At 45.0% G+C, this 13,064-nt stretch overlaps 1 protein-coding gene across 1 annotated transcript; it reads left to right on the forward strand.

The window, feature by feature from the left end:
* The first annotated feature begins 214 nt into the window (after positions 1-214).
* On the forward strand, positions 215-4,671 carry LOC109696490 (C-C chemokine receptor type 5). The gene is made up of 2 exons (XM_074059167.1): positions 215-377; positions 1,614-4,671. The coding sequence occupies exon 2, from the start codon at positions 1,625-1,627 to the stop codon at positions 2,687-2,689; it is 1,065 nt and encodes a 354-aa protein (XP_073915268.1). The 5' UTR covers positions 215-377; positions 1,614-1,624; the 3' UTR covers positions 2,690-4,671.
* The last annotated feature ends 8,393 nt before the right edge of the window (positions 4,672-13,064 follow it).

The raw sequence follows: 13,064 nt of genomic DNA on the forward strand, positions 1-13,064 counted from the left end.
TATTGTGCAAATCATTGCCTCCTAGACAGAAATTTGAGTAGATAGATATCAGTGTTCTTCTAGCTCTGATATCCCTTAATCCGTTCCAGTTTCTGAGAGACTCTGTTGTAATTGAATGAGCAGAGAGCAAAAGTGAAAGAGTCCAATGAGGAAAATTTGTGAATAAACTCAGATGGGAGCTCTCTCCTCTAGCCCATCTGAAACGCAACTTTAAAAGAAGAACTATTTTCTGATTGCTTTCCCTGCAATGCACTTAAACTCCACCCCTCCACCAGACACTGGGCTTCCTACTTTATACTGTCTATATCTTTGATTTGCACAGCTCAGCTGGCCAGAGAAGCTGAGACATCCGTTCCCCCTACAAGAAACTCTCTCTGGTAAGTCACCCCTCAACCACTTGGCCTGTTAATTAGCTTAGCTTCTGTGATGTGTACAGCTTAACAGGAAACCCATAGAAGAATCTGATAGCCCAGGTGCTCATAGAAGTATCTGGAAATATCATCTTTAAGATAAAGAAAGGACCAGAATTCAGAATGAGTTTCAGAATATAATTGTGTCTGAGTTAGAAAACTTGTAAGGATTAATTAGAGAAAATTCTAAGCTAGAGCGGTGGAACTGAAACAGCCTGGGCAGGACTGAACTATCTAGATTATGTGCCACTCAACTAGGAGGCAGAGGAAGTGTTTGGCCATTTCTTGCGTTCATATGAGGGCTCTAATAGTGCCATCTCAGGAGCTGGAAACACAAACGGCAGAGAAGATGTGAGGGTAGAAGACTGCATTTGATTATTGCTGTTGGCTTCTAGAAACTTCTTGGAGGACTTGGACACCAGTCTGTTTCACTCTGACTACACAGAGGCTCCAGGCTGTTAGTCCTACTCTTTGGTTCTGTTACCTAGAAGTGAGAAACAAAGGAACATGGTGGTTAAGGTGCAGGGTGACTGCAAACCAAGTCAGTTACTTCCTACTGTGTGACCCTGGGCAAGTCACTCACTGTCTCTGTGCTGGAGGGTCCGTGCCTGTAAAATGTAGCCATATTTCCTGCCTCATACAGTTACCTGGAGGATCAAATGAATGAATAGGTGTGAAGCCAACAGTGGTTGGCCATCACCCATGAGCCCTTGGGACCTGTCAATTATTACTGGCTGTCTTATGGTGAATGATCTTGGTGGAATCTCTCTAGGGAACAGCAGCTTCAGTATAAATTTTAAGGTATGAGTTACAGTATGCCTGACTCAGTTTCTTTAAATGTTCACCATAGCTTCATTCATTCCATATTGCTATAGAAAACAAAATTTTATTGACTCCATCCAGTGAATAGGACAGATAATATGAAACCTTTCTTTTACTACAAAAGTCCATTGTTTGAGAGGGGGGAGAAGGGGGGGCAGGAGGGAGAAATGGCCCAAACAATGTATGCACTGATGAATAAAGAAAAAAAATACTGCATTCAAAATAAAGAACTGTTTGCAAATTAAAAAAAAGTTCATTGTTTAGACCTGACATTTCTCATGTATCAAGTCAAAGACCTACTAAAGTAGGAAATAGTTTGCATTCCTGGATGTCCATGAGCTAGCTTCAACTTCATTCAGCAATGCTCTTGTTATGTCACAGGATTGAGCAAGATGGACTATCATACATCAAGTACAACCTACACCTATGATCTAGATTATGGTATGTCAGAACCCTGCCAAAAAATCAACGTGCGGCAGGTCGCAGCCCGGCTCCTGCCCCCGCTCTACTCGCTGGTGTTCATCTTTGGCATTGTGGGTAACATGCTGGTGGTCCTCACCCTGGTCAACTGCAAGAAGTTAAGGAGCATGACTGACATCTACCTGCTCAACCTGGCCATCTCTGACCTGCTCTTCCTGCTCACGCTCCCGTTCTGGGCCCACTATGCCGCGGCCCAATGGGACTTTGGAAATGCAATGTGCCAGCTTTTGACGGGGATCTATTTTATAGGCTTCTTCTCTGGAATCTTCTTCATCATCCTCTTGACAATCGATAGGTACCTGGCGATTGTCCATGCTGTATTTGCTTTAAAAGCCAGGACAGTCACCTTTGGGGTAGTGACAAGTGTGATCACCTGGGTGGCAGCTGTGTTTGTGTCTCTTCCAGGGATCATCTTTACCAGGTCACAAAAAGAAAGTTCTCGTCATACATGTAGTCCTCATTTTCCATCCAATCAATATCATTTCTGGAAGAATTTCCAGACATTAAAGATGCTCATCTTGGGCCTGGTCCTGCCCCTGCTTGTCATGGTCATCTGCTACTCGGGAATCCTGCGCACCCTCCTCCGGTGTCGCAATGAGAAGAGGAGACACAAGGCCGTGAGGCTCATCTTCGCCATCATGATCGTCTACTTTATTTTCTGGGCTCCCTATAACATCGTCCTCCTCCTGACCACCTTCCCGGAGTTCTTTGGCCTGAATAACTGCAATAGCTCTAACAGACTGGACCAGGCCATGCAGGTGACAGAGACTCTTGGGATGACCCACTGTTGTATCAACCCCATCATCTATGCCTTCATCGGGGAGAAGTTCCGAAGGTATCTCTCTGTGTTCTTCCAAAAACACATTGCTAAGCACTTTTGCAAATACTGTCCATTCTTCCAGTCAGAGTCTCCTGAACGGGTGGGCTCAGTCTACACCCGATCCACTGGGGAGCAGGAAATCTCCGTTGGTTTATGACCTTGACTAAGTTAGGCATATGACTCAGCTTTTACATACAGCCTGGGAGTGGGAGTGGATCTTTTTAAGAAGAAGTTACTATCATAGAGGGTCTGAGATCCCTCCACATATCGGACGTCTTTTTTAAATATACTTGATCTTTTAAACCCTCGATTCTAGACAGTTGATCAAAATAAGTTGAAGCTTTTGACAAATTCTCCCTTCGTTACAAAAGTTCACTGTAAAAAAAGTACTCAGAGAATTTCTGATGCTTGAGTTTGATTGTCTGAATAGGGATCACAAAATTGGTGGAGAACTGTATATTGTGCACCTTGTGCAAGGCAACATCCAGGTTGTGAATGTGTTTAAAAATAGTTTGTCTTTCCATAGGAAGAAAAGAGGGAACATAATTAGCTAAAAAACAGCATCTTCCACATGTGAAAGAACCCACCAAGGTATGGTTAATAAGTTCCGCAGACTTGCAGGACCAGGTGAGCGCCATGTGGCCTGGGAGGGACTTGAATTAGATCATCTCAAGTGGAGGAAAGGGAAGCCACACTTCCAGCTGTGAGAGAGTTTGGTTAGGAGAAGACCTGTGGCTGGCTGGGGGAGACCCTGAGGAGGAAGGTCAAGGCTGGGTGGTGAGGCACCTTAACAGCATTACTCCATCAAAGTCATGCAGAGCAGGGAGCATGCTAGCCAGGGATGCAGATGGCTTACTCATGGGAAAAGTGAGCATTACAAGCAAGGTCAAGGTGAACACCACCACCAAGGTCATGGCACCTGGAATGGGTAGGAGGTATCATTTAGGATGCAGAGTCAATAGAATTTGGGATGAACTGAGGTTAAAGGTAAGAGGCAGAAAGGTGCCAGGCTTCAGGCAGGTTAGAGAAGCCCTTAAAGAGACATCAAACATGAAAGAAGGCAGTTTGGTGTAGGAAGATGAGTCTTGTGCTCCCAGCTTGGATGAATCCTTACAGAGACCACAGGCTGCCTCTCATTGAACACTGCTGCCTTCAGAGCCTGCCCATCCGGGAGGCTGGAAAACCTGGCTTTAGGAATACATGAGGTCTAAGAACACATTGCAGGTTACATGTGAGTGCAAAGTGAGGTTTGCTTACATAGTTAAAACTCAGAGCTTTACAAGCTTGAGCGAAGAGGTCCCCAAGAGGTGAGGGAAGCTCAAATGACAAAGAACCTGACTGCCAGAATATACCAGCTTTCCGCTTTACTTAGCAAAAGGCAAAAGGGAGGAAGTGACACATTCATTTGGAAACAATTTACCTTGAACTTCAAAAGCCACAAAAGTATAATTTACCAACCTCTGTGTTTCAGGTTAGATGTGGGGTTCAACTAATCTCCCTACCCAAACACTAAGAGACTTACTCATTTCAAAGGGAGGTTTAGGATTTTCTCTCCTTTTTTTCAGTAGAGTTACTTACAGGATTTCTTACATACCTGAAATTGTTTTGAACTTCAGAGCAGCTCAGACCATCATAGTAAAGACTAAGTGAAGAAACCTAAAGGGGGGAGAGGCCCTCAGGGGATCAAGGCATGGCGTTGATAAGACAGGCTACCGATTTTTCTTAAGCTCTGAATACGAAACTAGAGCATTGTGGTTATCTGCAAGAAGTGAGCAAATGGAAGGTTTTTCCTTCCCTTTTGAAGGTTATTGAAAGTGAAGGACAGTGACTCTGGCCTCTGTGGCACCCCAAAGATATACTGACATCTTTGTATAAGTCTCTCTCTCTCTCTCTCTCTCTCTCACACACACACACACACACACACACACACACACACACACGCGCGCGCGCACACAGGGTCTCACTATGTAGCCCAGGATGACTGGAACTGCAGATCCTCCTGCCTCTGCCTCACTAGTGCTCAGATTACAGGTGTGCACCACCACGCCTGACTGTACTGGTATATTCCTATGTACATTGAATGTTACAAAGTCTTTGGAAGAAAATATGTATCTAATAAAAATCATCTTGTAAAAATAATTGCCTTCTTATTCTTTCAGTCAAGTGTATATTTAGCAAATAGCACATAAAACTGTGAAAGTATTTTATATGCAGCCTGTTTTGGAAAACACCCTTAGTTTAAATAGTCCTTAGCTAAATGTAGTTAAGTAGAACTTAGTTAAATGGCGGGGGAGTCTTTTTTTTGGTGGTGGTGGTGGTGGTGGTGAGGTTTGAACTCCAGGCCTTGCAGTTGCTAGACCGATAGATGCTCTACCACTTGAGCCATGCCTCGAGCCTTTTCTGCTTTGGTTATTTTTGAGATAGGATCTCCTATTTATGCCTAGGTTGACCTGAACCTCCATCTTCCTGTTTTTGCTTCCCTACACAGCTAGGATGACAGATTCACACCACTATGCATACCTTTTCTATTGGCTGAGATGGGGTCTCACAAACTTATTGCCTACACTGGCCTCAAACTGTGATCCTCCCAATCTCTGCCTCCCAAGTAACTAGGATTACAAGTGTGAGCCACTGTGTCCAGTTCTTTCCTTTTAAATATTTTAAATAGTTGACTTTCTTCCTGAGACAATTTGCCACCACAATTTGTACTTAAAGATGCTGTTTCTAAGGGTGAAGTTCTGAGCAACTGATCTGAAAGCTTTTAAATGTCAGATTTAATTTTTCTCAAGCAAAAGTCGGCATGTCTTTAAAAAGGGAATTGAGGCCATAAGTCAGTTGTCTGTTGAAAACAAAGAAGACATACAACTTCAAGGCCTGGTGGGTATCTTAGCAGTAAATACATGACAATGAGGACAAGATTGGTTGCTAAAAATGTTGCTTATCTGTCACTTAAAATCCCTCCCAAAACCTGGTTATATTTGCAGTAATAACAACAGTGTACACTTGCATTTCTGTGCAGGTTTTTCCTGTCCTGAGACAGCACAGGTGCTCCAGGCACAGGTGGCCTGTCTGGCTCACATTTGGAACATGCTGGTTTCCAGAAGTGGCCCGCTCAGTTCCGGAGCAGGTCCTGCACAGAGGATGCTAGAGTTGGCCCGACTCCACTTGAAGGAATGGAAAATAAGCAGAAGACAGAAGAAAATGGGCAGCAGGACAGGCTAGGAAGCCAGCCTCTCCTCACCAGACTCACAGGACTGCCTTCCATCTCTTTGGTCTAAAGGTGGAATGAGCCAAGAAAGAGAGGAGGTTGGTGCTAGAGCAGAAGAAGGGCGATCCACCCCATCTATGATGAAGGCAGCCACTATGGAGAGGATGGTGGGTGTCAGTTTTTATGATTCATACACATATGTGTACTCCATCCCTTTCTATCTTATTAAATGGATCCAGTGGTAGCACAAAGAAGCTATCTGAGGGAGTGACACCCTTTCCAGTGCCATCCAGCAAGAAGGGGGCTATTAGCATGCTATGGATAAAGTCAGAGAACAGGTGAGTCCTTAGCAAGGAGAAATAACACGCAAATTCATATATTGGGAGTCTGCGTATATTTGCATTCTAAGCGTTCTTAGTTTAAACCATCTAACTAAAGTAAAGCACAGTGGCATTTCCCCTGTCATGATGAAATTTACAAGTCACATCTTTATCTCTCAGAGGAACAGATCCCCAAGCTTCATAACCTGCGCGCGTTAACCCTGCTAATAAAGGCCTGACACTCACCACCAGGACCCTGGAGGCTAGAAGTAGAAATGCGAGTGGAGAACAAGTCATGCTCTTCCTCAAAGCTCGTCCGTGTACTCACTTACAGGCAGAGTACATGGACACTCCCACACCCTGGGGATGAGGAGGTGCAGAAGAGGAAAACTTGAAGGTGTTTCCATAGCTTCTTTGGAATACAATTCACCGGAACAGTCTTGCAACTGTCTTTCCAAATCATACTCAAGCTTTAATACCTTAAATGATGTGTGCATTTATAATGTCATATGACTATATAGAGAATTATTTCATATTTCATATTTTTGGGGTGGAATTGGGGTTTGAATTCAGAGTTTTGCACTTGCAAAGGAGGCACTCTGCTGCTTGAGCCACACCTCCAGTCCATTTTGCTCTGGTTATTTTGGAGATGAGGTCTTGCAAACTATTTGCCCAGACTGGCCACAAATCACAATCCACTGGATCTCAGCCTCCCAAATTGCTGGAATTACAGGTGCAAGCCCTTCGTAATTTTCAACAAGCATTTCTATAAGTCTTCTATTTGACTCCATATTGTTACTACTAAATTTGACTATAGTGTTCTTCATCCTTGTGACTCTGTCATGTGTCAGGGACTTCTTTTGCTTCTTAAGATGATGCTAGTTCATCGGTCTTTATGAAGCTAGATTCTATGCGAAGGTCTTCAATGCCACAAAGAACCTTGGGTTCTGCTGCCCCCGTGAGGCCACATTTGCAGAGCAACAAGGGTGTCCCGCAGCCAACCTTGACCAGAGAAAACAAACAAGGAGCATTGCACACTCAGCTGGCCACTGTTTATGTCTGCCGCGCTCCAGGTGTGGACCGAGCATTCCTGAGGCAGCTCAGGGTACGCGATGAACGCCTCATTCCCGTGGTCTCTGAAGAACAAGAGGAGTTCCAGTGGAGGGGACAGGCTGATGCCCAAATGAAAGGAAGGCTCCATCTGCCCAGGCCAGTCTGCAGCAGGATGAACCCATGACCTTGCAACAAGGTCAGAAATGTTTTGGGAATAAGCATTTTTCATGGTTCATAAAATTCCCCACGCTCATCCTGCATTTCACTTTGTAATCCTGTATCTCCAACATGTTTTAGATGACCGAATATGATTGGGATGTGGGTGGGACTATTTTTTTTTATATTTTCACTCTTTTCTCTATTACTCTCATCACCTCATTTTGATATAACCCTTTTACAGAATCCTATACTTTTGTGGTTTTGTGTGTGGATTTACACTCAGGGACTCGCACTTGCTAGGCAGGTACTCTATCACTTGAGCCATGCCCCCAGTCCTTTCTGCTTTATTATAGAGTCTCAAGTTTTTTCCCCAGACTGGCATCAGACTGTGATTTTCCTATCTCCACCTCCTGAGTAGCTGGAATTGTGGGTGTTGAGTAGCTGATATTATAGGCATACACAGCTATACCCAGCCAGAATCCTATACTTTGAAACTGGATAGGTTGTGGAGGATCAGTTAGATCAGCCCCTCCCTCTATAGATGAAGAGCAGAGTCTATTCCAAGTGTCAGACACTCTGATGTAGGAAGTCTGGAGTGGGCACAAGATCAGCATTTTTCAGTGGTGTTTCTCAATTGTACGTGGGTAGCTAGAGAAGAGCCATCGAAAAGGGGAAATGGGAAGAGATCTAACTCCCCTTACCATCACACCTGTATAAGTTTGGGGAGCTGAGGCTGGAATTCATGAAGACCATCCTCTGGCCCTGGCTTAATCTTGATTGCACACTGGAGTCACACAGGAAGTGTCACAAATAGTGACAAAAAGTTCCTCCCCCAAGCAATTCTGACTTGATTGACCTGTAATGCGACCTATGGTTCTGATTTTTAGAAACTCCCCAGGTGATTCTAAGCATAGCCAAGTATGAGAGTCACTGATGAAAGCCTATCAGAATGAGTGAGGCTGGGATCCAAGCAACATGGAGTCTGTCCTGCAAGATGACAGTGGCCAGGGAGTCTGGATGTAGCCCTCAGATTTTGTAAGGGAACACAAGATCCATCCTCCTCAAAGCTGGTTGTTAAATCATATGGATCTAGATGTCATAGGTCATATGGAATATCTGCATTTGAGACTTTCAATATTTAGTTTCATTTCTGGGTTTGGATTATGTTTTGGCCTGTCCTTTCCAAGTGAAAAGTAAACAAAAATAAGAATCCTTGTGCTCGGGCTGAGCCTGGTAACTTCAAACCAAGAGCGAATAAGTCTCTCGTGCACAAAGACATCTCTCTGGGATGTTTTGCAACTGAATAGATTATTGCTTATGTTGGCAAAAGAATTTTCCCACCCATTTCCTTGTCTTCTGATGAGCCTTCCCCTTTAACTCTGTCTAGTAAAGCAATGATCCTGAAAAACTGGGGATTCAGGCCAGTCCATGCTGCTGGGAAGGGCAATAGTAATTCTGCAAAGAATTAAAAGTCATCCTTAAAGGGCCAAGTGTGGGGGGTACATGTCTGTAATCCCAGCTACTCAGGAAGTAGAAATCAGAAGGATTGTACTTAAAAGCCATGCAAAAAGTTATCCAGACCTCCACCTCAGTCAATAAACCGGACATGGGGGTATGTGCCTGCCTGCAATCCCAGCCTCACAGGAGATGTAGATAAAATGATCATGGGCCAAGGCCAGCCCTGGGCAAAAAGCTGAAGACTCCATCTGGAAAATAACTAAAGCAGAAAAAGAAGTTGAGGGTGTGGCTCAAGCGGTAGATTACCTGCTTAGCAAGCATAAGTCTCTGAGTTCAAACCCCAGGACCACCAAAAACAAAGTCAGCATTAAAATACCAGTTCTTTTAAGGTCTGGCATGTAGTATACACACACACACAACAAATATTTTTGACTCTTCTGAAAAGTAGATATACCTGATCACTTTGAGCCCAAAAAATGCCTGTTCTTGCAACTGCATACTTCTAAATAATGTAATTAATATTAAAATTAAAATGTACTAGGAACATTTTACTTACATTCCTCTCCTGAGGTTTATTTCCATTCAGCCAAAATTATTCAAAAATACTTTTCAAAGACATGAGGGTGTTTTCCTGACACCCAATCAGAGCTCTGTTGATTGGTCAACTCAATCCTTCCTGTAAAGGAGAAAACAGAGCCTGGAGGACCAAAGAGGGAGACTTAAAAGCCACACTGAAGCCAGGTGCCGGTGGCTCATGCCTGTAATCCTAGCTATTCATGAGGCAGAGATCAGGAGGACCGAGGTTCAAAGCCAGCCTGGGCAAATAGTTTGTGAGAGCCTATCTCAAAAAAACCATCACAAAAAAGGGCTGGCGGAGTGACTCAAGGTGTAGGCCCCGAGTTCAAATCCCAGTATAGGAAAAACGCTGACCCACACTCCAGCTGGAGACTGTGGGAGCTTGGGAAGTGGCTTCAGGTTCTTTGGTAATTGGGGTTCTGCCAATGTCTAGACTAGGGCTCCCCTTTGGATTGGAACTGTACTTCCCCAGAGTGTGCTTTTTTCCTTTGGCAGTGCTGGAGTTTGAACTCAGGGCCTTGTGCTTGCTAGGCAGGTACTCTACCACTTGAACCACACCTTCAGCCCTTTTTGCTTTATTTTCCGGATAGAGATTTGTGTTTTGCCTGGGTTGGTGGAGACTGAGATCCTCCTACCTACACCTCCCACAAAGCTGGGGTAATAGACACACACCACAATACCTGGCTTATTTGTTCAGATGGTGGTGGGGGATCATGCGAATGGTTTTTTTGCCCAGAATTGCCTTCAAACTGTGATCCTCCTAATTTCCACCTCCCAAGTGGCTGGGATTATAGGCATCCGGCCTTCCCAGTGTGTTCTCAGCCACACCAGGCAACCCAGCTCACTTCTGCCACAAGAAAGAAGCAATTTACCAAGGGCTCCTTGTGTGTGACATCAGCACTGTTGTACAGTAATCAGTGGAAAGGGCCTCACAACTTTATGGCATCATAGTCAATCTATTTGGCTCCTTCTGAAGCCTTTTAGTGTGAATTAGGCTGATACCAATAGTTCTGGTCAGGTGTAGATGCTACAGCTCAAGACAGAGAGAGCCAGTGTAGCAGGCCAACTCCCCACCTGTGGCCTCTGGAGCTCCACATCAACTCAGGCACCAGGAGAAGCAAGTAGGAATTAGGTTATTAAGACCTAGGGAAGCAATGGCAATGCCACAGAGGCAGAGGTGGCTTAAGCACAGCAAGGACACAGAGTCTCCTACAACCCCCTCACCGAGAGCTGAGACCCTAAATTCAGGTGTGCCTGTGAGAAGAGGCAGCCAACTGTCCCCATGTCCCACTTCTCCCATGGAAGACAGAGCAGGGACAAGTCTCCCTCAGCCCTGCCCTTGGGGACAGGGAAGTAGGGCAGAGCTTCTGCCCTCTTTTGAGCAGATAGAAACCCAGGGAGAGGGAAGAGTGGGGGATATCCCCAGTACAGTTTAGTTGTGCATTAGCCATTGGAAGCTCAACATTCAGCATTCCCTCTGTTATTCATGAGGGCCTACTATGTGCAAGATGTCAGCCCATGCCAGCAAAAAGAGTCCTCGTCTTCATGAGATTCACTATTTAGAGAAAAAGGTAAGAAAATAAACACAGTATATTTTGAAAATCACTGTGAAGAGTATAGGGAGGGGACTATCTCTAAGACCAGAAAAGAGTTACCTCCACCCCAATAGCGGTGGCCTAAAGGACGGGGTTCTGGGGTCCTGGGATAAGCATTGCTGCGAGCAAAGAAGAGCTGGTTTGCAGCTACTGTACAGGAAATAGGAGAAGGGAAAATTCTGCAATGGGCAGAGGTAAAGTAGAGCAAGCTGAGGTCCAAAAGTCTAAAGTGGTACAGGCAAGATGATTGATTGACTGACTGATAGGAGATAGATAACTATGGGCATGGCTCAAGTGTGTTAGAGCCCCTTCCTAGCAAGCATGAAGCCTTGAGGTCAAACCCCAGTACTGCAAAAAAAAAAAAAAATTAGAAATAGTAGATAGATAGATACATACAGACATACATACATACTAGACAGGATGGATGGATGGATGATGGATGGATGGGTGGATGGATAATGGATGGATGATGAATGGATGATGGATGGATGGGTGGATGGATAATGGATGGATAATGGATGGATGATGGATGGATGGGCGGATGGATAATGGATGGATGATGAATGGATGATGGATGGATGGGTGGATGGATAATGGATGGATAATGAATGGATGATGGATGGATGTGTGGATGGGTGGATGGATGATGAATGGATAATGGATGGATACTGGATGGATGGATGGGTGGATGGGTGGATGGATACTGGATGGATGATGGATGGATGGGTGGATGGGTGGATGGATGATGAATGGATGATGGATGGATGGGTGGATGGATAGGCGGATGGATGATGAATGGATGATGGATGGATGGGTGGATGGGCGGATGGATGATGAATGGATAATGGATGGATAATGGATGGATGGATGGGTGGATGGGCAGATGGATGATGAATGGATGATGGATGGATGGGTGGATGGATGGGCGGATGGATGATGAATGGATGATGGATGGATGGATGGATGGGTGGATGGGTGGATGGATGATGAATGGATGATGGATGGATGGGTGGATGGATGGGCGGATGGATGATGAATGGATGATGGATGGATGGATGGATGGGTGGATGGGTGGATGGATAATGGATGGATGGATGGGTGGATGGGTGGATGGATAATGGATGGATGATGGATGGATGGGTGAATGGATGGGCAGATGGATGATGAATGGATGATGGATGGGTGGATGGATGGGCAGATGGATGATGAATGGATGATGGATGGGTGGATGGATGGGCAGATAGATAATGGATGGATGATGAATGGATAATGGATGGATGATGGATGGATGGATGGATGGATGGATAATGGATGGATGATGGATGGATGGGTGAATGGATGGGCGGATGGATGATGAATGGATGATGGATGGATGGGTGGATGGGCGGATGGATGATGAATGGATAATGGATGGATAATGGATGGATGGATGGGTGGATGGGCAGATGGATAATGGATGGATGATGGATGGATGGGTGAATGGATGGGCGGATGGATGATGAATGGATGATGGATGGATGGGCGGATGGATGATGAATGGATGATGGATGGATGGGTGGATGGGCGGATGGATGATGAATGGATAATGGATGGATAATGGATGGATGGATGGATGGATGGGTGGATGGGCAGATGGATAATGGATGGATGATGGATGGATGGGTGAATGGATGGGCAGATGGATAATGGATGGATGGATGGGTGGATGGGTGGATGGATAATGGATGGATGATGGATGGATGATCAATAGATGATGGATGGATGATGAATGGATGATGGATGGATGGGTGGATGATGGGCAGACAGTGTGAGAGTGGGAAGAACAGGAGAGGAAGAGAGGAAAAAAGTGGGAAGAGTAGAAAAGAAAAAGGAAGAAAGAGAAGAGGAGATGGAAAAAGGGGAGGGAAGAGAAGCAGTGAGAAGAGAAGGGAAAAAGTGAAGGGGGAGAAAAGAATTACCTTTCTTTCAAGGATCATTGCAGCGGACACAAATCAGAGGTCCCCTTCTTATCACAAATTCTAAGTGTGTGCTTTGCCAAAGAGACAATTAGATTCTTGCTTCTAGAAATGATGACCATTCCTGGGCCCCATGGAGGCAGACAAAGGCCTCAGTGTCCTGGGAAAAAGACCCATGGTCCCCGGGAACATGTCGCACACAGAACTT

The sequence above is a fragment of the Castor canadensis genome, chromosome 17 (assembly GCF_047511655.1).
Source record: "Castor canadensis chromosome 17, mCasCan1.hap1v2, whole genome shotgun sequence".
NCBI classification, from domain to species: domain Eukaryota; kingdom Metazoa; phylum Chordata; class Mammalia; order Rodentia; family Castoridae; genus Castor; species Castor canadensis.